Source organism: Magnolia sinica, chromosome 11 (assembly GCF_029962835.1).
Source record: "Magnolia sinica isolate HGM2019 chromosome 11, MsV1, whole genome shotgun sequence".
Taxonomy (NCBI): domain Eukaryota; kingdom Viridiplantae; phylum Streptophyta; class Magnoliopsida; order Magnoliales; family Magnoliaceae; genus Magnolia; species Magnolia sinica.
This window is the reverse complement of record NC_080583.1, coordinates 94,099-119,462: the sequence shown is the minus strand read 5'-3', so window position 1 is coordinate 119,462 and position 25,364 is coordinate 94,099. Positions and strand designations below refer to the sequence as shown.

At 40.0% G+C, this 25,364-nt stretch overlaps 1 protein-coding gene across 2 annotated transcripts in view; it reads right to left on the bottom strand.

Moving 5' to 3' along the window:
* Positions 1 to 2,390: 2,390 nt before the first annotated feature.
* LOC131218486 (probable LRR receptor-like serine/threonine-protein kinase At2g16250) overlaps positions 2,391 to 25,364 on the bottom strand; it is a 47,139-nt gene continuing 24,165 nt past the window's right edge. Inside the window, exons 2-4 of one of the 2 annotated variants that reach the window (XM_058213038.1) lie at positions 19,007 to 19,135; positions 13,323 to 13,345; positions 2,391 to 3,482 (exon numbers count right to left, since the gene is read on the bottom strand). In XM_058213038.1, coding sequence (XP_058069021.1) covers positions 2,881 to 3,482; positions 13,323 to 13,345; positions 19,007 to 19,135 — 754 coding nt within the window. In that variant the 3' untranslated portion in view covers positions 2,391 to 2,880. The remainder of the gene's footprint in view (positions 3,483 to 13,322; positions 13,346 to 19,006; positions 19,136 to 25,364) is intronic. The other variant, XM_058213039.1, reaches the window with a different exon arrangement.

The window sequence follows — 25,364 nt, the reverse complement described above, 5'->3', positions numbered from 1 at the left end:
ACAATTGTAACAATTCCCTTTCTTTTTACCATTTTTCTACTTGACTTGTTTCCATTAGATTAGCCTTTGATACAAACTCGTTTACATTTTCACTTTGGTCTCAGTTTTTGTGTACGGTTATATTTTCCAAAGAAATGTTATTTTTTTTAGATTTCATTTTATTTTTGTATTCTTTCCAAGAAGGAAGTATATTTTCAATTAGCTCACCTAACAAAAAAACTTCGTTCATTTTCATTCCCTCAATTATTAGTTCATGTATCAGATTTTGATAATCATGAATCTGGTTCGTATTAGGTTTATCGTTTATCATTTCATAATGAAGGAAGTTTGTAATAACATGCTTCTTATATCCTATATCTTCAAGGGCACATTTCTTTTCTAGTGCAGTCCAAATGTTCTTATCAAATTCATTAAAAACATAGATGTCCAAATGCAATGTTTACAGTTATTGGCATATCTAAATTCATTTTCGTTGGCTGAAACAACTATAAATGAATCAGAAAGAATGTAAAAAAACATTTAATTTTTCTAGTGAGAAATTGATTTTCTGTTTCCATCTTTTGAAATTCTATCCAGCGAACAATTCGATTTTGGACAGTTCAGTCGTATGGTTGACTATGATGTTGGCCATGTAATATAATAGAGTTCTACTTGTAACTCGGCTTTCAACCAGTTAGAAAAATAGTAGAACATTGGTTATAGAAAGGAAAAGAATAAGAAAAGTTTTCTGTTTCCAAATATCAAATAAGATGTCTATTGTTTCTAACAACTAAAGATTTAGTTTTAAGTTTGTTGGAAATAATGTGTTGAAAATAGTATATAATATTGGAAAAAAATAAAATTAAATAATAAAATAAAGTAAGAAAAGATGACTTATTTGTTTGAGTCGAGGCGTGATTGGGTCACTCGGCTAGAAACTAAATCTGCCGTCCTTGGACCGTGTCCCAAGTGCAATATGAATCTTGGACAATTGGCCTCCAGGATACAACGACTATTATCCGGTCCCAACGATGCATTCACTGTACACGGGCTCAAACTAGTGTGCATAACTTAACCAAAATGATTTGACTCTGCTGCAAACTCAATTGGCAAAACAACATTGAAGCAAAGACAGATTTTAAAGAAACAGAGAAAGAAATCGTTGGTTTGAATGAATTATTTGAAAAATGAGTAGATCTATATATAGACCATGATTATTAAAACACTGTTTCAAATGGGTTAGGTCTGTTGGGTTTGAACCCAATTGATGCGACTACCCAAATAGATGCATACTTGATTTGAAATTCGCACAAAACCAACATGTGTGAATATACACGCAGAGTACAGAACAAAACCGTTAGTGCAAGTGCATTCCCAATCCTCAAATAAACCTAGACCTGGCACAACGCATGCGCATTGTAAAGAGATGGTCCAACCTTAATGGCTATTCCTCTTTGACGGTTCGAGCCTTATACAAACCACATATCTTATATACATTAGATTATTATTTTTCCAACGTGGGACAAGAGAGCTACACTAAAAACAAAAATACTTCAAAAAAAGAAACATAGAGGAAATTTTCTTAATTTTGAAACAAAATATTTTAAATTCCTTTTTAAAATACAACAACCTATAATCCACCTGTTACACTTCTCCATATCCGGCTTTAATCCTAGGCTGATAAACTATTCGCACCGTAACCTAACCCACATCACATTTTGTCATTGAAAATTGTGGAGATTTCAAAGGGTAAAACGTGAAACAAAAATTCAGGCACTGCTGTAGGTGATCACTCTTTTCTACAATGAATGCATCTGGGTAACTTAAAACAGTGGTCGGGTAGAATTCAGTTTCTTCCCAAGAAGAAGAAACAGAAGCAGCAGCTGCCACCATATAAGAGTCTGAGACAGCACACTCATTCCCACTGGCAAAACCAGGTAGAGTGGAGCGTGCACACATGGACATCAATCAACTTGGGCATGGATCAATCAGCTGCACACTTCCAAACAGTGCAATTTCAGGCCACAACTTATCCCGGTGGTGGTCCAGAAATTGAACTCTTCAGACTTGCCGCCAAAGTGCACCGAGTCAATGGTTTATAAGATCAGTGCCATTTACTACATGGTACTAAATGCACTGTGGATTCTTCTCCTCTTGCCTAAAATAAAGTGCTGTGCCTATTTAAAAGTGATTTAAACACCATTAATCACAGTTTCTAGTCCCAGTTAGGACATTGGATTCCAAATCCCATAACCTGACTAATCTCAGTAATAAGACCTTTTTCCTTTATTTTGCCATTCTGCATGATTTCCCAGGGAACCGCCATGGAAAAAAAATTGTTTCTTAGTAAAAACCAGTGTGTGTGTGTGTGTGTGTGTGTGAGAGAGAGAGAGAGAGAGAGAGAGAGAGAGTGACCAAAACATTTTAATTTTGATGTGACAAACACTGCAATTTACATTACACATGACCCACAAGGATCAATTACAGAAATTAAAAGGAAGAAAAAAGAAGAAGAAGAAAGAATTGCAGCCTGTTGTTCTCTAAAAAAACAACCTGCAAACAATAAGAATCCAGTGGCATCACACATTCCCCGCATGACTCCCTGCCTTGCCTTGGAAACCTCTCAAATTACTCTCAAGTCAGTTGGCACATGGGTACCATCTCCAAATATCATCACAACAGTTGGAAAATTCCACGAATTTCTTTCCCAGACACAGAGAAGACAGGGAGGATGAGAATGGTTCAAATGGGATCATTGCTTATCAGGCTCCAGACCCCCTGCATTTTTTCCCCGTCGCCCACTTTTCCTATTTTTTTTAGGGGGGGGAAATCATTGGCAAGCAGCAGGCACTCAAATGGGGAGCCCACCATGCTTTATTACTAAAAGAATCACAAACACATCTAATCGTCGTCTGGTCTCTCGACATCTTCTGTAACAGATGGTTCGGGGAAGATCTCCTTGGAGAGCCTCTTGTGGGAAGATGACACCTCACCACCACCTTGCCCACTACCCTGAGAACCCACTGTTCCTGACTGTTTTAAACTACTCCCCTCCCTGTTGGGACCTGGGATGGCCACAATGTCGGATGAACTATGGCGCCAACTGCCAAAGATGGCTGCATTCCAAGACCCTCTGGATGAGGTTGTCCTCAGTCTTGCCGAGTTGGAAGTCTCCTCCCTCACCACCTTCAGCGGGTTCTCCAATGCTTTGAGGATGTATCTTGTGAGTGGACGTTTAGAAGGTTTCGGGTTCAGGCATGACTTTGCCACAACGGCCATTGCCCAGACCTCCTCTAACAGATCTTCGTCCACAATGAGAGAGGGGTCCACAATCTTTGTCACCAATTCCCTCTCATATACATTTATGTAAGGCAGCACATATTCCAACCATTCATTCGTGCTGGCATCGTTGGACCCGCTGATTCCCAGCTTACCTGTTACCAGCTCGAGCAACACCTTTCCCAAGCAGTAAACATCGTATGCACAAGTTGCTGATGGTGAGCCTGGCCATGTCCAAACACAAAAAGAGAATAGCGTCAGAGGTCTTTTGTCATTATTAGGAAACATGGCAGGTTAAATGGCAGCAAGGTACCCAACTTAGGCAACTGTCTGCCTGGCCCATACGCAGGACTGTTGTGATCTCTAACCAGAGATGCTCCTAACATAATGGACATTACATTATCTAATTCCATGTAAAAGGATCAAGATTGACTAATATCAGTTTTCTGATTTCTGAGTTAAGGCTGGGCAGTTCAATGAAAAATTAGCATCAAACAATAAAAAAGAAGTGGTTAAAATGATTCATCAGTTAAAGAATGAGATAAATATAATAGGTGGATGAAAGAATGGAAGATGAATAAAGGTGGTATAAGTTAAGGTCAACGGAGAACTCAGAAGAAGGAAAGGGACAGTACCATAAACTTCTAATTCTTCTTCTTTCTTCCCCCTTTTGCTATTTTGGATGGAGTTCTGCCTGGTAGCCATTGCACCTGTAGCTAGCATTTTGCACATACTAGTGCCAGGCCCAGGTAAAAGAAGAGGGTTGATGTCAGGTAGGCAGGCAGACATCAAACTTTTGCCGAGCTACCATGAATGTGGGTTCAAATTATGCGAAACAGGACAAATAGAGCCGATCCCAAACAGCTGGGATAAGGTTTTGATGATGATGATGATTTGGTAATTTGGATGGAGAAGGTTGCTATTTAAGAAAGAAGGATCATTGAAAACTACTAAAAGATATCCCTAATCAAAGAACATACAAGAAAAAAAATCAAGTAGAAACAAAGAGTTGACCTTGGCCTTTTGCCACTCATAAACTATACCTAGATACTTGTAAACATCAACATATCATGTCAAATACAAGACCACCAGTACCACTGCTGGATGCTTTTAGCATACATACTAACTGGCACTCTAATGTATTCCATTTGCATTTGAAATCCTGACAATTCTCTTGAATTCTAGTACTGACCCCAAGCATCTGGTACAAGGCCATGATAGATATAGATATTGATGAAATTGTCATGTAAAAGATCTATCACTATTATGACAATTTCAAGATCAAATTCCTGATGAGAGAGTTGATCATCTCACCACAAATCTTGTTCCCGAGACCACTGAATCAAACCACTTTGCAATCTTATTCAGCAATCTTTTGAAGAGGATGAAAAGGATTTGTTTGCCACCACAAAACCCAAGGAAGATCAGTGCAGTGTTTTCTAAATGAATACCAGAAACTCTGATCTCATACTAAGGAATGATTCTCTTAGAAAGTTTTCTCTAAACTTGCATTTTAAGAGTTTCTCGCTTATCTTTCAAAAAATAGAGTTCCCTGCTTTCTATGGTGAAGGGTTTGTGCATTTTGCTGCATTATCAAGTACCAAGAATATTATGCAGGAGTGTAAGTAGGGCATTCATCATCTACTGCCAAAGAAGCCAAAAGCGAAATGAATTTATGACATGAGAGGGTGACAAATTTTCAGAGGCATCTTCAACTCGAGTCTTCTCTCACCTGGGTAAGATTCTTTTATGTGATCCAAACATCAGAAATGATCATCAGAAGCAAGAAATAACATGCGGATCTTTATCTAATTAGACTGATCCAGAGATCATGACTGTCAAAGAAGCCTCAAAATCCAAAAACATGATGTCCAAATCATCTTTGGACAGCAATACCCACAAAATAATGAAATTGAAATTTCAGCAATAATAAACTTGTCTAAGAGACGAAGAATGTGAAAATATGAGAGCTTGGAGACCTAGAAGTCTCAACAATAGGGGTGGCAATGGTTGGGTTCAGCCAGGTCAAGGTCAGCCCAAGCCCGACCCATTTACTAAACGGGTCAAGAATTCTGGCCTGTACCTGACCACGACCCATTACCTTGTGGCCCGACCTGACAGACTTAAAATCCACCAAACCCAAGCCCAGCCCGACCCTACCTGATTCATTTAATTGTAATCGGCTTAACAGACCCAATGCAACCCAGCACAATTACACATGGGTTTACGAATGGAATATGGGGCTAAAGGTATGCCAGTCACCAGCATGATCCAATTAGTGAATACATACCAACAAACTTTTTTCTGTGAGTCATGAATCAAGCTTTTATCAGGAAATGGCTATGGAGTTTTGGCTTGGAAAATAACAGTTTTTCGAAGCAAGTCATTTCCTGCAAATATGGGTTTCTCTGAGGGCGGTTCACCTCCCATCTTTGCAGCATAGCACCTCTGGTATTTGGAAGGCTGTGGTAAATGGTCAAGAAGATTTTTCTATTACGATAGTCTTTGAAGTGGGATGGAGCTCGAACTAGATTTTAGGAAGATGTGCGGAATGGAAGCTCTTCAGTCAAGACTTCCCCAGGCTATATAATGTTTCTTTCTGATTGATGGGCCATAATTTAGCATTGCTTTAACCCGATTGTAGGAGGAATGGTCTGGTCTCCGCTTTTCCACAGGAATTTGAGGGAACATATGATGGAACTGATGTCCAAAATTGGGGAGCTTCTCCCCATCCCCCTCAAGCACAGAGAGATGGCATTGGAGCATTTCTTCATCAGGGATGTTTTCAGTCATCTATGCTGTTGGGCATAGAGATGACTGTCGTCAACCCTCATCCCAATTAACTAGGAGTTGGCTACATGAATCCTGTTCTACCATTCCACTCTATCAAGGGCAATAACTTCAGTTAGACCATAGGTCAGCAACTTTTTCTTACTACCTCCAACCACGTCCTTTTGGGCTTTCCCCTTCTCCTTTCAGAGCCTTCAACTCACTCTATTGCACAAGGTCAAAGCATCTAACCATCTAAGTCTACTTTGCCTCATCTTATTACATATTGGGCTACTCCTAAGTTCCCTCGAATGCATTCATTTCTAGTTCTATCAGGCCTACAGGTATTGTAATTATTTCTCATCAGTGATGTTTTCAATCAAATTATCTAGGAAGTTCAACCACACTTGACCTGCTTCCCAAAGAATTTGATTTGGTGCCATCCTGGTCCTCCCAAAGCAGTGGCCATTCGATGGCTTGTGAAGAAAAGAAAATCCTGGCAGTAAATAATCTGAGGAAAAGAAGAATGGTCGGGAATACTTGCATCCTATGTCTATAAGACGTGGAATCAGCAGTTCATCTCTTCATTCATTGTGAGATGACTTTAAACTTTTGGGGAGATTTCTTCTATTTATTCAGGTTGCCATGGGTGATGGCCAGTTCAGTTAGCAATTTTCATTATGCAAGAAGCAGGGAAGTATTTGTAAGAAGAAGAATGCTCTTTAGTGCTTCTCCTATCTAGCCGGCTTATGGTCCTTGTGGAGAAAACTGATTAATAACCATATTTTCAACAATAGATTTAAGACCGGTGAAGTGGATTTTGCTAGTAGAAAGGGTAAAGGAATAATTTGGGTCGCGGGGCTCAACTTATCGAAGATTGGATTTAGAAGACATAATTTGATAAGGACATCAGAGCACCATTCAGGGTCTACTAGAGAAGGATGAGATCATCACCAGTTTCCCTCTGGATAGATGACCACTGCGTGGGCCTGAGTGGACCATTTTGAAGACCCCACATGCATTTGATGCATCTTCGAAGACCCTACACTAAGAAGATGCATGTGGGATGCATTCTTGAGGAGTTTGGACCGTTGGATTGAGTGCACGCATCGATTGTACCATTGGATCGCACACAATGGGCCTCTGGACCACTCTTGATCGTGGACCACCCCATTGGCCACGAATAGTTTAGGATAGTTTAGATTTATTTATGTTGAGTGATTTTTGTCATTTATTTTATTATTTTTGGACTATTTTATGTTTTACTTGAGATATGAATTTTTTATGAGAATTCTTTCCTTAGAGAGGTTTTTTGTAAAAGTCTATTTTTGATACTATACCGTTGGATCGCGCACAATGGGCCTCTGGACCATTCTTGATCGTGGACCACCCTATTGGCCACGGATAGTTTAGGATAGTTTAGATTTATTTGTGTTGAGTGGTTTTTGTCATTTATTTTATTATTTTTGGACTATTTTATGTTTTACTTGAGATATGATTTTTTTATGAGAATTCTTTCCTTAAAGATGTTTTTTTTGTAAAAGTCTCTTTTTGATACTATAAAAGTGGGGGGGGGGGGGGGGGGACCCCAAATGCCTTTATTTTGAGAAAAAAAAAAAAAAAACATTTTGTTTTTCTCTTCTTCATGTGATTTGAAGAATATTCCATGTTATTTGGAGCTTGGGTGTGGTGTAATTCCATTCCCCATTCAACGGAGGTACGAGGCTTCTCATCTATCGTTTTCCTCATCTCTTCCTTTATATCCAAAAGAGGTATTTTTTCAAAACTTCATCTTTTTTTCTTCCTTTCACATCCAAATAATCTTTTTCTTCAACTTTTCATCATCCAACTTTAACCCCAATCGAACCCAACCATTGAAGACCCCAAAACCCTACCCAACGACCCACACGTGTGACTGTACGGCCACACGTGCGAGCCCTTAGGATGATCGTATGAACAACCCCTCAATCCATTGATTTTCCCTTGCTTCCTCGTCAAAACCTCTTGATTCCCCATCCCTAAACCCACCCTAAACCCTAGATCCTCAATTTTCTATTATCCTAAATTAAAAAAAACCCTAATTCCAAAATCCTCAAACGCTAGAATCCAAATTTCTCTAATTAACCTAAAACCCCGAACCTCCAACCACTTAAATCCATAATTCCCCTCAAGTAATACCCATGCCCCCAAATCCCCTAGCCAGTTAAATCGTGTAAACCATAATTTTACCTTTTTCCCCAAATTCCTCAAACCCTGGGTTAGCCTACATTCTAATCGAGCAAACCCTAGGTAGTAATAGTCATTCCCTTTTGAAATAGAGTCATTCCTATGGTAATTGGGTGTTCTTACATCCATTGGATCCTAATTTCTAGTATTCAATGATCATGCATAGCGTTGATTATGGCCTAGACTATTCATAGTTTCATTTTGGATTCTTGAGATATTTGATGATTTTGGTGTGATTTGTGATTTTGATTATTTAATTTAATTTTTTAATTGATCGCACTTCACCGTTTATCCACATGCATGCGTCCTGCATCAAATTTGGTATTAGAGCCCATAGGTTTAGCATAGGTTATTTGTGTCACACCTAGGTTAGAGTCATATGTAGGTTAGAACTTTACAACTAGGGTCGTTAGCACATCCAATGCATATAAAGTTCGGGATCATATTGTTGAATTTTCAGTTATTGTTTTCAGATTATAGTATTGCTGAATTTTCAGATTGGTAATCTCCAATTGTCCTATCGCTGAAATTTCCAGAGTAGTATTTTCAGATTGATAGCTTGCTGATTTTTCAGAATAGTGTCTTCATTGTGTCCAATTCAGTGTCTAGGTTGGTCATTGTCTTTGTCATAACATCACCCTAGGATCTAGGTTTCCCCTTGAGAGTTTACCTTGTGTATGCCCACTTGTTCTGGACATGGTTTTGGCCTACATCCCACCATGAATTTAGAGTAGATTGTCGAGAACCTCAATGCCATCAACAACTGTCTGACGAACATTCACGCTCATAATAGGACCACCGCTACTCAATTGATTGTGACCAATGTGCGTGTCATCCAACTTGAAGCCTCCCTTCAGGCGAACCCCGACACTGGGGAAAATTCTAATCTCAAGTCGAGGATCAAGTTGAAGGATGAGGAAACGGTCATGGCCAAGGGGTTGGCTATGGTAGAATGCATGTGCAACCACATCGTGAGGAACATCATGACCGCCATGACCTGGATGCACATATCATGAAGAGCGTAAAAGTGGATGCCCCTAGTTTTGATGGTCGCCTAAATCCCAAGGCATTCCTTGACTGGATGGCGGATATGGACCACTATTTTGAGTGGTATGATATGTCTGATGCCCGTCATGTAAGGTTTGCCAAGAAGAAGTTGGTGGGCTAGGCTGAACTTTTTTGGATCAACACAGAACGTAAAATTGAGAGTTCTGGAGATGCCCCAATTGCGCACTAGACAGAGATGAAAGAAATTCTAAAAGAAAAATATCTCCCTCTCTTACCATCACAACTCACAAGGTCTTGAATAAGTGACAATTCCTTCGCCAGGAGCAGTGCCTGTGTCGGATTACATCGCTACATTCGAGGAATATATGATGCGAAGTGATATTGAGGACCCGATGATTACACTCCCCCGTTTTAGAATAGGCCTCTGAATCGACATTCAGTGAGAACTCTTCTCTCGCGATGTCGGCACCCCGGAACAAATGTACTAAGTGGCGCAAGACCTCGAGCATTACCTCAAGCCGCAATTTGAGAGACGAATCGACTATTCGACTCTCGAAATTCAAATGTTAAGATTACTACCCAAGGAGCTTCATCTAACTTTGGGAGTTAATCCAAGCCCCTTACCGGTTCTCAATTCAGCCCTAGGGATGTTAACGGTAAAGGGTTGGCTAGTACTAGTGCGCGGCCCAAAGAGTGTGTGCGATGCTACAAGTGGCACGGGTATGGCCGCTTCGCTCAACAGTGCCCCGCCAGAGAGCGAGGCAAGGCACTTGTAATTGGAGAGATGGATGAGAATGAGCAGCGTGAATTTGAAGAAAAAGAAGTCTATGAACCTGAGGCGAGTCCTAGTGATGACAAAGTTGAAGAGCCTGAGACCATGCCATTTGCAGTTGTTAGACACACCTTGGTCCAGATTGTAGAAAGTGATGATCGGCGCATGAATTCAAATTTTCACACTTATGCCAGGTGTGGTGGCAATAACTGCAACGTGGTCATTGATAGTGGCAGTTGCACCAATGTGGTCTCTACTAGAACCATGGGTCACTTAGGTTTTGCTAGTCATTCCTCACCCTCGGCCCTATCGAGTCTCATGGGTTGATGCGTCTTTGATTCCGGTTTCTCAACGTTGTCCCATTCCCATCTAGTTTGGTTCACATACGGACACGCTATGGTGTGATGTGATGTTTGGCCACAACATCTTGGGTAGGCCCTGGTTGTATGACAGGGACGCAAAACTATTCAGCTGCTCGAATATGTGTTCATTTATGTATGAAGGCAAAAGGATTCTCTTAAAGCCTCTCTCGCCCAAAAGCACCCCAGAAAAGGAGGACGTCAAGAAATGTGATCCTGAAGATGTGAAAAAAAATCTAATTCGAGTCTATCCCTATAAGAATGCCAAAGAGTCTGACAGGGAGACTAAAGCTGATTTGACGGTGTACGCTCACGTGGCAATTGAGGTCACACCTAAGGTTAGTATGGAGATGTAACCTGAACTTACACCCGAGGATAGTGTAGAGTTACCACCTGAGGTAAGTCCAGTATCGGGGGAGTCTAGTGATGTTGTCCCAGAGGACATACTGGATGAGCTTACACCCGTGCGAGACATTCACCCATTGACTTTACCAAACCTTACTCACGATCAAATGAGTCTCAAGGAGGAAATGAATCTGGAAAGATAAGTAGATGACCCCTATAGATGTCATACCCATGTCAATGTCCCATAGGTCCTTAGAGTCAGCATATGAGTTTGCACGTCACATACCTGATTTGCATAGTGACATCAAGAAGCGAATTAATTTAAGTAATGAAAAGTACAAGGCACTTGCTTTCTTGATTCTCATAGCAGATTTCAAGAATTCTAAGTACGAGACTGTTATGGTTCGTATGAGGCCCGAACAGTTTCCATAGGGAGTTGTTAAGAAATTGCAAGCACGTAGTGCATGACCATACAAAATACTGAAGAAATTGGTTCCTAATGCGTATGTAGTAGACCTTTCACCTACCATAGGAACCTTCAATGTGGAAGATCTAGTACGATATCAGGATTTTGCTACTTCACCATCTGATCCATTTTCAGACCCTCACATAAACCATGACCTAGTCCCTAACCCGTGGCCATTATCTGACCCCTCTTTTCAACCTCTACCACCCATACCATCCATACTTACGGGAAGAGAGGAAATAGATGATATTTTAAATGAAGAAGCGGTTTCCACTAGACATGGCGGATATCAAAAGTAATTGGTCAAGTGGAAGGACAAGCCAGTGTCAGACTGCACGCGGATCACAAAGACAGAGCTTCTACGACTCGACCCCGATATCCTAGAACGTTATCGGAGTTTTATTTCGCCAGAGACAAATCTTTCTTAGCCGGGGAGAGTTCATGAGGACATCAGAGCACCATTCAAGGTCTACTAGAGAAGGAGATCATCACTAGCTTCCCTTTGGATGGATGACCACTACTTGGGCCCGAGTGGGCCGAGTTGACCGTTTTGAAGCCCCCACATGCATTTGATGCATCTTCGAAGATCATACACTAGGAAGATGCATGTGGGTTGCATTCTTGAGGAGTCTGGACTGTTGGAGTGAGTGCACACATCGATCGGATCGTAAGATCGTGCACGATGGGCCTTTGGACCACCTCATTGGCCACGAATAGTTTAGGATAGTTTAGATTTATTTGTTTTGAGTGGTTTTTATCATTTATTTTATTATTTTTAGACTATTTTATGTTTTACTTGAGATGAAATTTTTTTAAGAGAATTCTTCTTCTAGGGAGGTTTTTGTAAAAGTCTCTTTCTGAGACTATAAAAGAGAAGGGGGGGCAGCCTTAATGCTTTTATTTTGAAATTTAAAAAATAAAAGGAAAAGAAAAAGAGTGTATTATCTTCTTCATGTGATTTGAATAATATTCCATGTGATTTGGAGCTTTGGTGTTGTGTGATTCCATTCCCCATTCAATGAAGGTGAGGGGCTTCCCATCTATCATCTTCCTTCTCTCTTCCTTTCTATCCAAAAGAGGTATTTTCTCAAAACTTCATCTTACTTCTTCCCTTCCCATCCAAATCAACTTTTTCTTCAACTTTTCATCATCTACCTTCAACTCCAACAAAACCCAACCATTGAGGACCCCAAAACCCTACCCAACGACCGACAAATGTGACCGTATGAACAACCCCTCGATCCCTTGATTCCCCATCCCTAACCCTACCTAAAACCCTAGATCCCCAATTTTCTATTTTTTCCAATTCCTAAAAACCCTATTTCCAAAATCCCCAATCCCTAGAATCCCAATTTTCCTAATTAACCTAAAACCCCAAACCTCCAACCACTTAAATCCCCTCAAGTAATACCCATGCCCCAAAATCCCCTAGCCAATTAAATTGTCTAAACCCCAATTTTACCATTTCCTCCAAATTCATCGAACCCTAGGTTAACCTGCATTCTAATCAAGCAAACCCTAGATAATAATAATCCTTCCCTTTTGAAATAGACTTATTCCTATGCTAATTGGGTGTTCTTACATCCATTAGATCCTAATTTCTAGAATTCAATGATCATGCATGGTGTAGTTTCTTGATTGTGGCCTAGACTATTCATAGTTTCATGTTGGATTCTTGAGATACTTGATGATTTTGGAGTGATTTGTGATTTTGATTATTTAATTTAATTTGTTGATTCATCTCACTTCACCGTTTATCCACATGCACGCGTCCTGCATCATAATTGGTGTTGGTAGGTCAGAGGGAAGGTTCTCTCTCCCTTCTCTCTATACTTATTCTCTTTTTGTTTCAATAACAGAGGATCTCATTTCTGTTTAAAAAAAAAATGTTCATGGCAATGTGAGCAAGTTCATTGCATGCCAATCTCTTTCTGGAAAGTAAAAAAGAAAGGAAAAAAAAAGAAGAAGAAACAAGTATTGGCATTGTGCTTGCATCAAAACCAAACCAATTAACTAATTGGAGTACTGGTTGCAGTGTTTTGCTTTGCACATTGATATAAAAATGAAAAGGAAGGGAAAGTATTTCCTAGAAAGGTTTTGTATAGTATACAACACTCACCAGAAAGACCATGTTCTGAGGTCCTGCACATCATCAACAAGAGGAAAATGTTGTTAGAATAGTGAATTATACCAATACTCTAGACTTGACCAGAACAATATAAACCACCATTGTTAAAAATATTGGCAGATGCATCTGAGTTTCTTGGTAGGCTAATACATTACTGATACATTGAAAAATTAGACAACGCATTATGTAATAGTCTCTATGTATCTGTCCCGTCACATGGTCAATACAACAAGACCACACAATACAAATATAAAGTCACTCATCTAAACAATCATCAGAACAATTTCATCTTCTACCTGATGAGCATAGACATTCATAAAGTAAGCCAGAAGCCAAAACTTGAAAATGAATTAATAGCATTTCAGCAAAACCAGAAGCCAGAAATTCTACATTGTGATACAGCATACCCGTCATATAGCATGGATGATGCGTGCAACCTCCTTTTGTGTTTTACATGAAACAAATGAAAAAAACAGTCCTACATGGAATAATAAACAGTGTAGGAGCATAAACATTCATGCCACATCATTGTTCTTAGGTGGATGTCCAAATAATATTAAAACTAGATATGCCATGGTCATGACAAACAATATTGCAACTTTTAAGTACAACACCAATTGGGATAAAAGTCAAACACAGAAAATTTGAGCTGAAAGGCTGCTATACACTTGTGTTTCATTGAAAATTTGTTAGATGCATTTTCTAATCATCTGAGATTCCGCAATGGGTGTTGTGACGTGTTTAACTCTGCGATGTTCAGTTCAAAAAGGGTAACCAGTAAGCACTGGGTAACAGCCTTCATGCGTAGGGGCATCAATGGGTCAGGTGGGCCAAACAGGTACTCGTGCTTGGTCGACATGGGCCAGGTATGGGTGTAGTTAAATGGGCGTGGGCACAGGTTTGGGTAAAAAATAATAATTTCAGAGCACCATTAATAATTAGGCTAAATGTGAGCATACCCCTGACATACCTGAACCCCACTCAAACCCATCTATACACATGCAGTGGTAAACCTTAACCAGGATGCACGTGGATGCCTGAAAAGATAAAAGCCTAATTCAGTGTTGGTTCAAGGTAAAGCCAGTCATCAAATGGGTCTTACCATGAATGAATCCTAGCCTAAGTTCACTTTTATCCGCTTAGTAGTTGGCCCAGATGTGCACAGTGAATGTACATCATTGGTCACCTTTTTTTCTTAAAGTCAAGTTCTCTCATACACGTGGTCAGTGCTGGCCTATTTTTGGGATAGGTTATGTTAATTCCCACTTGATGAATGGTTAGTACGCTATTTTTTCTTAAGGAAAAACTGTAGTATTTTTCTCTTCTATAAAATCTAACATTTTTAGTAAATGGTGAGTTTTTTTTGTTTTTTGGTTTTTGAAAATCTCAAATCATAAACTGGTATCTAATACCCTTATGGGTATCCAACACCCCAATGGGTATGGTTATGGGAGCCCATTTCAGGATGCTTATGGGTATCCATACGGGTCAGTAGCCATTGGCAGGTATTGGTATGAGTGGATCCTTACTCTTGCTCCGGTGGTAGACTCTCAGGAGTTTCAACACCCGGTCAAGTGTTCGAGTATCCATTGGTGGTGAAATCCCACTACGGCGTGAGTGTGGGGGTGTGTAAAAAAAAAGAAAAAGTATTGGTATGAGTAGCCCTACACCCGGCCTGAACGCAACCCATTGACACCCATATTCACACCAGATTTTTCAATTAAACTTAGGGATTCAACCTGAAACTCAGCCAAATCAAGTTGCAGCCGAATCAAATTGACAAGTTTTTTAGTCAAGCAACCAAGAAACCTGCTCACACATCTGACTCAGTCAAGATTCAATGGGAATTATGTAATCAGCTGACCAGCTCAGTCGACTCGACACTACTTGTGGAAACCTGAACAAAGTCATTCCGTACAATGGAAAAAATGGGTCAACTGGTAAGAGAACTGTTTTGTGGATAGAAGTTACTAAGGCTATTGAGACTTGAACCTATGACGTCCACCATGGAAACAAGCATCAAAACCACCACACCAGCAGCTACTTTGCTTATTCAAAGTAATTTATTTATTTTTCCTTTTATAATGATGATGATGTATTAATGAAAGACAAAAGTGAAGCAAAATATAAGGTTCAAGAGAGGGATGATGAGAGGGCATGCCTCCTCAAAGAGCAAAGAACCAAAACAAAAATGAGGGCAGGCCCCTTGAAAGGCAAACTAGATCATGAACCAAGAAGCTACAATCCCTTATGATGATATGGAAAAGCCAAACTAGATCAAGGGTCCCTTAAAAGATCCATGGACCTATTGGTGAAATTCTTGGACAGTCTAGCCCATTCGATTACCATCCTTTTGGCCATATGAAAAGCCACTTCTGGGAAGCATGAATTGTCAAAAAAAAAAGAAAAAAAGAAAAAAAAAAACCCTACATTTCCTCTCCTTTGACAATGTTCCAGCATGATTGAGAAAAGGTCATAGAGAGAATCCTTAAAAAAAAGCCCATAGGGAAACCATCAAGACCTAGTTCTTCCTTGGAGTATAGTTGCTCATAAAACTAATCAATCTAAATTGAATAATTTAAATATCTCAAACATTTACAAATATTTAAAACGTTTTATTTCATTATGAAATACTGAGTCAAGTGAAATCTCAGTTGAGTCTTTGAGTCGACCCAACTAGGCTGGGCTTAAGTCAAGTTGAGTCGAGTTTTGGGGGTTGTTAAAGGAAAGACCCGAACCAAGATGCATTGCCCCCACCGATGATTCTATTGAACTAAATTGAGATCCTAGTTTGATTGGCAATTTAGGCCCTGTTGGCGTTGATGATCCTTTCAGAGTGATTTGGTAGAAAGGTGGAAGGTCTACAGTTTTATCTCAAGTACTTCACTAGTGACTGCCTTGTAGTTGAGGCCCTTGGGAGATCCTTCCAATCAACCTTACAAACCCATAACAACCTTACTTGCAGGTTCCTTCTAAATAGGTGCCACTCCTGTTTCGGACTCTTGCTCTTGTTCCTTCTTTCTACCTATTTATACTTACATTTTGAAAGAGATGCTTCCCTGCTTCCGCACCCCAATTTGTTTCCACTTCGCTTCATGCTTTATGCAACTATATTACAACCTACCGCCATTAGAGTTATATAAAGGTAGTGGCTATGAAACAGGAATACGAGAAAACAAGAAAAAAGTCCGGCCCATGGGAATATAATGCCTTCTTATATCACCGGAAAACGGTGTTATAATCCACAAGCTAAGTCATTATATTAAAAGAAAAGAAAAGAAAAGAAAAGTTTGTGTAAATAATGGTCATTACTCCTTTATGAGGAATTGTAGTCCTGATGCATAAGAGGGTGGATGGTTTCCTCACGTTCCCATGTGGTTCAAGCGGGGCTCAAGATTCATTGATCTGGAATCTAGATTTTGGACTCACTCCAGGTGGGAGATGACTACAAAACTTTCCAGATTGGAGGATCCTGGCCATCCAATCTTTGGCCTTCTCATGGACCATTGCTATATTTTTTTAAGCACCTTTTTTGGATCACTGTTCAAAGGTTTAAGAACCTCTAATCTGGGTTGTTTCCTTTCCTGACAAATCCTCCGTTTGCAGTACAGATGATAAGATTGATGCTCTAGATGACAGATTTATGGTCGCATTTGTAATAATGGTGCAAAAAAACACTATTTACATTCGGATACTAAGCAGTTTATATAGTTCCTCTTCCATTGTATAATGGCTAACATAACACAGTGCCTGTTCCGATTACAGTGGTGTCATGGACTCATGATGATTTTTCTTTCTTTTTTTTTTTTTGAGAAGTGACGATATATTATATAAAAAGCAAATAACAGTACAGCACAAAGAAAGGCAAGACCCCCTGAGCTAGCGAGCCGAAACACCTAAGAAAGCAAAGAAAAAAACTGATTACAGCTACTGGATGACAACACTAGAGAAGCCCATTCCACAACCAGAAAATGAACCCTTCTTAGCAGATAACCCAAATCATGGGATTCCCCTCTGAAGCACCTCCCATTACGTTCTTCCCAAACTGTCCACCATACTGCCACTAAGGACTCATGATGTTTTTGAAAACCTTGTTTCCAGTGCATTAGCAGGCAATTCTATTCTAAGAAAGCTGTTGGGCTATTGCCATGGTATGGTTCTGCCTTTACAAACAATCATGAATTTCCTTTCAATGATTGAGATGGGATTTTTTCCCTCTCTACATATATGAGAAGGTTAGTAGACACCCTGTACCACAAGCAGTATTCATTGAAAACCTTTGCATATTGGGCAATCTCCACCCTTAATGTTGTTTCTTGTCTCATTAATCAAGTTGGTAATTATCAAGAAAAGAAAAGAGTAGATACAAAAATCAGTCGGACCTGAATCTAACAGATGACGGTCTTAAGAGAATGGGTAAGCTAATTCAATTTATGAGCCTTGTTGGCCCTGCAACAAGGTCTTCATATTAGGGATTTTCCACATTCCAGGGTGCAAAACAGATCAAACGCTGTCCTACAATGTACTTTGTAGGTCTCTGCCATTGGATATAGGCAATAAGCCATTTTTCCATGGGTGATACTGGCATTTTTATTTTCAGCCATACTATAGACATTCTCTGTGCTCTAGATCCAAATTCTCGGAAACCAGACATGATCAAGTTTATACACTAGATTCAACCTTGTTCTGCCAGGTGTTCACCCTTTTAACAAAAAAGAATAGGAGGAAGCCTAGGAGGAGATCCCTAAGCTAGCATATAAAAGATGTACAACCTAGTTTCCAAACTTCAACCGCTAACAAATCTGAACATCCCTGTAACAATAACATTTAGGAATAGAAATGACAACGAGATTGAACAAAGTAAGAAGATGCATGACCATATATGATGAGCTAGACCCTTTCCTTTAAAAATATTTGAGAAAATTGTGAGAGGTCTCTGAGTGCTAAAAAATGATCTCAAGAATGGGTTAACTGTCTAAAGTTCAGTGAGGGAGGGAGGGAGAGAGGGAAAGAGAGGTGTGTTAAACAATGATCTCAAGAATGGGGTAACTCTCTAAAGTTCTCTCATTTGGAAAACTAAACTAGCATGGATGTAATGGTGTTAAAAATAACAACTGCTGACCATCTTAGTTCCTATTTTGAATATCTATGATTTGCAACAAAATGCTTAAATATTCAAAGCAAACATCTCCAAGCAACCTTACAGGCAGATGATAGGATGAGAAACATTGAGCAACCATGGATAGCAAATAGATGGATGAACTTTGAGATACCCCATAGTCAATATAGAAAAGAAATGTAGAACGCCAATAACATGCACATTTTCAAAACCATAATGGAATAAATAATAGCGAACATGTTGATTTTTTTTATTTTTTTTTGAAAGATGAGAATTTATTAGAAAGGAAAAAGGCTACAAAGAGGAGGGGAAAACTCCCACAAAAACGAAAAGCTATATACAAAAAAGAGAAAGAAAAGGAAAAGAGAGAAAGAGAGGACACGGAAACCTAGGCAGAAGCTAAAAGGAAGAAAAAGAAGAAACAAAAAACCAGACTCACGCCTGAAGAAACAAAGAAGAAAAAGACAACACGCTGAAAATAATAGACTTTTCTGGTTCTTGGCAAGTGCACAGTATGAACCCATTGGCAGAATAAAAATACAAATAGAAAACTTACTGTGCAAACCGCAGCAACCTGGTGATGACATTTTGGTGAGTATCCCCTTCTTGATGGCAAACCTCACTCAAGCTTCCAAGCCGCACTTCAAATTTATCATCAAGAAGAATACTGCTTGCTTGAACATCTCTTCAACCAAAGAAAACAAAATCTTATTAAGCACTTTCATTTGTCATCTGGGATACATAGTTGTCAATTTCATTCGTGACCAAAATATTTAGAAAAGTGTTATAATTTATGGGCTACATTGGAATAAATGGTGTGCATATTCCATTGATGGGAATGAGAAGAATATATAGAAGAGGTGGATCATAATAGAGATACATGTATCCATCCATATAGCTATATATAGTATGTATAGTAAGCTGTTACATGTATCCGTCCATATAGCTATATATAGTCTGTATAGCTGTTACATGTATCCGTCCATATAGCTATATATAGCTACATGTAACGCAAGCTCAAAGTAGCATGGAGAACATTTATTCAAAGACGGAAAATAACAACAACAACAATCCACGAGCATGAGGCGACAGCTAGGAAGTTGCAATCATTTCCAAGCATATGGTGCACCACAGAACAACTAAATATACGTGCACTACACTTTCGATGACTTTTGGAATGTGAACCATTGGTACTTCCAACAATCGGTGAAAGATCTGGCAGCACTTCTAATGGTTGGGATTCTAACCATTGCTCTTCCAATGGATACACACTTTTAGTAGCTAGGATTTCAACCATTGCTCTTCTGGTGTCTTTGGAATTTTTCGACAACAAATTGGTAGAGGCACTAGTTGTAACAAAGAAAACAAAACATGGGATTGAGTAGAAGAGATGGCAGAAGCAAATGACAGCGGTAGCGAGAGTGCACACAAAAAAGTTAATAAAGCAATGTCCCTTTCCCTTTCCCTTCATAAATGGCTTTGATGTTCCTACGAATGGATGGTGCCAGCCAGGAAGACAACAAAGACAATGTAGAGGTACTGATAAGCAGAAGCCCGGAAAAAAAAAGCCAGGAATGGTCGGTGCCAAAATAGGCAAATGGTCAACAACAACAGTAGTTTGTGCCTAGACATACATCCATGAAGATGCTCTCATTGAGCACAAAAACAAAGCGAAAGCAAAGGCTACAAATGCACAGATCTAGTTCATAGCAAATGGCTGCAAGATCCAATGAGGAAGACAATCATAGAGACCGCCCTCACAAAGGCTTCCGGCACAAACGGGGGGCTGATTCGAGAAATGGGTATGATCAGTAACAGGTTTCCAGAGGGCTGTGAGTCACATGGGCAATTCCAATGATAGTGGGTTTGACACCAACAGCTGCAAGTGGTGGTATCCATTGTTGGGATCAATGGTTGATCTAGCAATGGCGCAAGAGCAAAGGATTGTAGTAGTAAAGGGAATCACTGAAGATGGGTGCCGGCTTGTGAGGGTGGGCGATGACTTTGGGGCAAGAATCACACGAAAAGTAGTGACACACCAAATTTGAGCGGAGGGGCAGTGACGGCTACAAGAAATGAATGGTGGGTCTGGCATGCGCAAGAGAAACCGAAGTGGTGGGTTTTGACGATGACCAGTGGGAAGACGATGATGATCTGGAAAACAAAGATACAAAAGGGACTGAGGTCACAGTGTTCTTGGACAGATCATGGATTTTGGCAAAGAAGAGGGTTCTGGCAAGAAGGCAGCCGGAAACAATGGTAAAAGGGCTACTGATCAGAGGAGATACTCAGATTCGGCAATGGCGGATCTGATGGAAGAGACGAAGACAGAGTTTGGGTGCTACCAGTCACCAGAACCAAAGAGGGTGGCGGTTGTCAAAGACAGATGAGAAAACAGAGATGACAGGATCGAAGCAGGATGGTTAGAGAGGGGCAACATGATGCGTGACCAAAGGCATTGAGTGATGTGTTTGAGACACCGGATCTGAACAAGGGATGGTTTTAGATGGAGAGCGACGTTTGCATGTGTTGGATGTTGATATCAGTAGCAGAGGTGGTGAAGACACTGACTGCAGTGGGGGTAGTAACGAAAGAAGGGTGGCAGCGAGTTGCAGTGACAGAGGGTGGTTAGTTACAGGATGCTGGATCTGGTGTTGTCAGAGACAAGTTCTAGGAACAGGTTGAGGTGATAGATTTTGGTGACGAATTGCAGCGACAAGCTGTAATGACGTGGAAACAGGAATCAATGGCTAGGATTTTTGTTGATGGTGGATAGAGGACTGACGAACACCTCTAATACCATGTTATAATTTACGGGCTACATTTTGGTAAATGGTGTGTATATTCCATCGATGAGAATGACAAGAATATAGAAAAAAGAAAAAAGAAAAAAGGTGGGAGATCTATAGACATCTATAGAGATCTATAGATATCTTAATAGATATACATGTACCTATCCATATAGCTATGTATAGTATGTACAATTGCATATGTACAGTTGCACATACATATCTTACACTCTAACATGCACCAATACAGGTACAAGTATAGAATGTCATGGTCCATGTTCCAGTTTGTTCCTATGTGTCAACCCATTTCTGGCCAGAATTGTTCTGGCACTTTGCCTCAGTAAGAAGGAAAACTGTTATTAGGATTGAAGGGATATGAGGATAAGGGGAAGGCCTAAAAGGACTTGGATCAAGATGGTGAGAAGATATATGAAGGTTAGTGCCCTTATCGAGGATAGAGCCTTAGATAAGAATGTATGGCAAAATAGGATCTTAAAACTAAACCTGATAGCAAGAACAAAGATATGACGATGATAATGTAGGGTATTTTTAGTTGAAACCCCTTCCAATTGAATGTGAGGGCTTAAACATGTGGACCCTCCATCTCTTCCAAAAACGAGGATTCCTTAAATAATAATAATTTAAAAAAAAACCTTTTAAAGAAATTTTTGTGCATTATCCAAGATGGAATTGAGCACCAAAAATGTTCCATTTCATTAGGAAAAATGAAAATCCAACCGAATGGTATAGAAAACTATGTTGAAATCTTTTCTAGCCAATAGTGTAAAAAGATATCTCCTTTTGTATTAGGATCATCATTCTCACAACTTTTCTTTTCTTTCATTCTCATAAATTTTCACTTCTTTCTTTTCTAATGACTAACACACAATATTAAAAGGAAAAACCCGAAAAAGTAAAAGATGGACAGGAACTGTCCCAAGTATAAACACTCTCTACTTAAGAACATGTTCACTACACAATTGCCTAAGTCATTGGATTCTATCAAAGGCATGGTGAAAGTGCATGTGACGCAGGACAGCCCCAATTATGATGCATGCTCATGGAGATAATTAAACAGCGGAAATAAAAGGAATAAATGATCTAAAATTCTAACAGTAATCATCATAACTGAGAAAATCATAAAGGAAACATGCAATGGAGCGGGCCATCACTACAACCATGGATTATGGAATTCAATTACTACTTAGGTTGGATCCGGCGAGGGATGAGACCTCCCAATCTTGCATGGTCATACCCAATCAATCAATGAAGATCACTAGTCCGAAGAACCAAGAAGTTTCTCGGATTAGGGATTTGAGAATTTGGGAATTTAGGGTTTAGATCGGTTTTCAAGATTTTGATCGAAGAAGGATTAGCCAAAACTGGAAAATAGAAGGAAGAAAATTATTACCTTCAAGAAGTTAGAGGGGCACAAGAAGAAATTAGAAGAAGAAGATCAAGGGGAGAGAAGAAGCACCATTAGAGAGAAGAGAGGAAGGAGGCAACCAAAGGGTTTGCTTTTCATTACTCAATAGTTAAAATTTGAGTTTAGGGCTTTAGCCCACTTAAATAAGCAAATAAAGATATAAAATTACTAAAATACCTCTAGGATAAGCAAATAAAGACATAAAATTACTAAAAGACCCCTAACTAAGTCAAAAACGCGCAAATAACATAAGTATAGGAAAGTTTGGGCGCTCGGTCTTCTTTCTTCAATCTTCCTTCACATGTGTCTTCCCTAAGTAGGGTCTTCTATATGTCCAATCACATGTGAAAGGTCTTCAGCTCCTCAATAGTCGCCTATCCACAAGGACGGCACTTGTGTCCACATCAATTCCCCTCGAGTGAGAAAAACTCAACTCCGACGAGTTGAAACTTTTATAGCACTCGAGTAGATCTGGATCAATACCCTGCAATGCGTCGTCTGACAGCCACGTAGATTCAGACGATGGTTTGTTCTTCCACTTGACAAGATACCTTTGGAAACCCCCATCTCTCGTGGATACTATCTCATCATCCAAGATTTCCTCAATTGCTTCTTTATGGGTAATGGGTGGAGGAGGGGGTGGAAGGGGTTGGGTAGCAAACTCAGAAAAAGGCAATGAAAGGGACGATGTATCAACAATGAGAGTATGGGCATGGACTAGATCTTCCACATTAAAAGTTGGATTAATGCTTATTTCAGGTGGAAGGTCAACCCGATACGCGTTGGACCCAACCTTTTGTAATATCTTGAATGGTCCAGCACTACGCACTTGTAATTTCTTTGCAGATCCTTGAGAGAATCGCTCTGGCCTTATTCGCACCATTACAGTCTCCTTCTTGAAATTCTTGCACTCTACGATGAGAATCAGCTGAACTTTATAATCATCATTACTCTTATTTAACCGCTGTCTAATATGTGTATGCAAATCATGAATATGGCGTGCGAATGCATCGGCTGACTCAGAAGACCTTTGGGTAACAGACATAGGTAAGAGATCTATGGGCATTCTAGGTTTATAACCACTTACAATTTCAAAAGGACTCAACCCTGTAAATCTATTAACTGACCCATTATAAGCAAGTTCAGCAGTTGGTAAAATTAGGTCCCAAGTTTTAACATGTTCACCCACTAGACAACGTAGAAGATTTCCAAGGCTACGGTTTACCACTTCAGTTTGACCATCTGTTTGTGGGTGGTAAGCAGTAGAAAATTGCAAACGAGTTCCCATAATGTGCCACAGTGTCTTCCAAAAATAGCTAGTAAATCGAACATCACGATCAGACACTATGGTTTTAGGTAACCCATGGAGACGCATCACACTATCAAAAAAGAGACGAGCAACATGAGACGCATCTGACGTCTTCGAACATGGGAGGAAATGGGTCATTTTAGAAAAACGGTCCACAATGACAAAAACAGAATCGTGCTTTTTTATAGTCTTGGGAAGCCCGAGCACGAAGTCCATACTAATAACCTGCCACGGAGCATGTGGCACTGCCAATGGCGTATACAGCTCGGTATTTTGCTTTCTTTGCTTTGCTAGCTGACACGTTCAACACTGCCCTAAAACTTTGGCTACGTCTCGCTTGAGGCTTGGCCAATAGAAATGATCTTCCACGAGGGCAATGGTCTTGTCACGACCAAAATGGCCAGCTATCCCTCCTAAATGAAGCTCCGAGATGAGGAATTCATGAAGGGACATACGAGGAATACAAAGTCTGTCTCCCTTGAAAAGAAAGCCATCTTTAAGAACATATTCACCCATAATATGCTGGTCACTAGAGAGCGACGCGTAAGTACCCTCAAAATCAGGACATATGGGGTATTCATCTTTCAGTTGCTCAAATCCGATTACCTCTACACTCAAGGAGTTGAGCAACGCCACTCTCCTACTAAGGGCATCCGCTGGTTTGTTTTCAACCCCGGCCTTGTGTTTCAAAACAAACGAATATTCCTGAAGAAATGCTACCCACCTGGCATGCCTTGGGTTGAGTTTCTTCTGAGAATGCAAATATCTCAAAGCCTCATGGTCAGAAAACAAAACGAATTCTTGCGGTAGGAGGTAGTGTCGCCAATGTCTCAGGGATTGCACTACCGCATAAAATTCTTTGTCGTAAGTGGAGTATTTTTGTTTTGTCTCATTCAGTTTCTCACTAAAATAGGCCACTGGGTGTCCTTCTTGACTCAACACTCCACCTATACTGACACCAGACGCATTGCACGCTACTACAAAGATTTTAGAAAAGTCAGGTAGACGCATGACAGGAGCTTCCACCATCTTGCCCTTAATTTCTTTAAAAGCCTTGACGGCGGCTTTAGACCACACGAACTCTCCCTTTTTCATGCACTCGGTAATGGGAGCCATGATCGTGCTAAAACCCCTAATGAACCGACGATAAAAAGTTGTTAGGCCGTGAAAACTTCGCACCTCATGAATGTTCCTTGGTTCTGGCCACTCAACTATGGCCCTGACTTTTTCAGGGTCTGCGCGCATCCCATCAGATGACACTATAAATCCTAAGAACACAACTTAGCTAGACATGAATGCACATTTCTTAAGATTAGCGTACAACTTTTCCTTCCTAAGGACACTACAGACCTTCTTTAAATGTTCAAGGTGTGATTCCTTAGTGGTACTA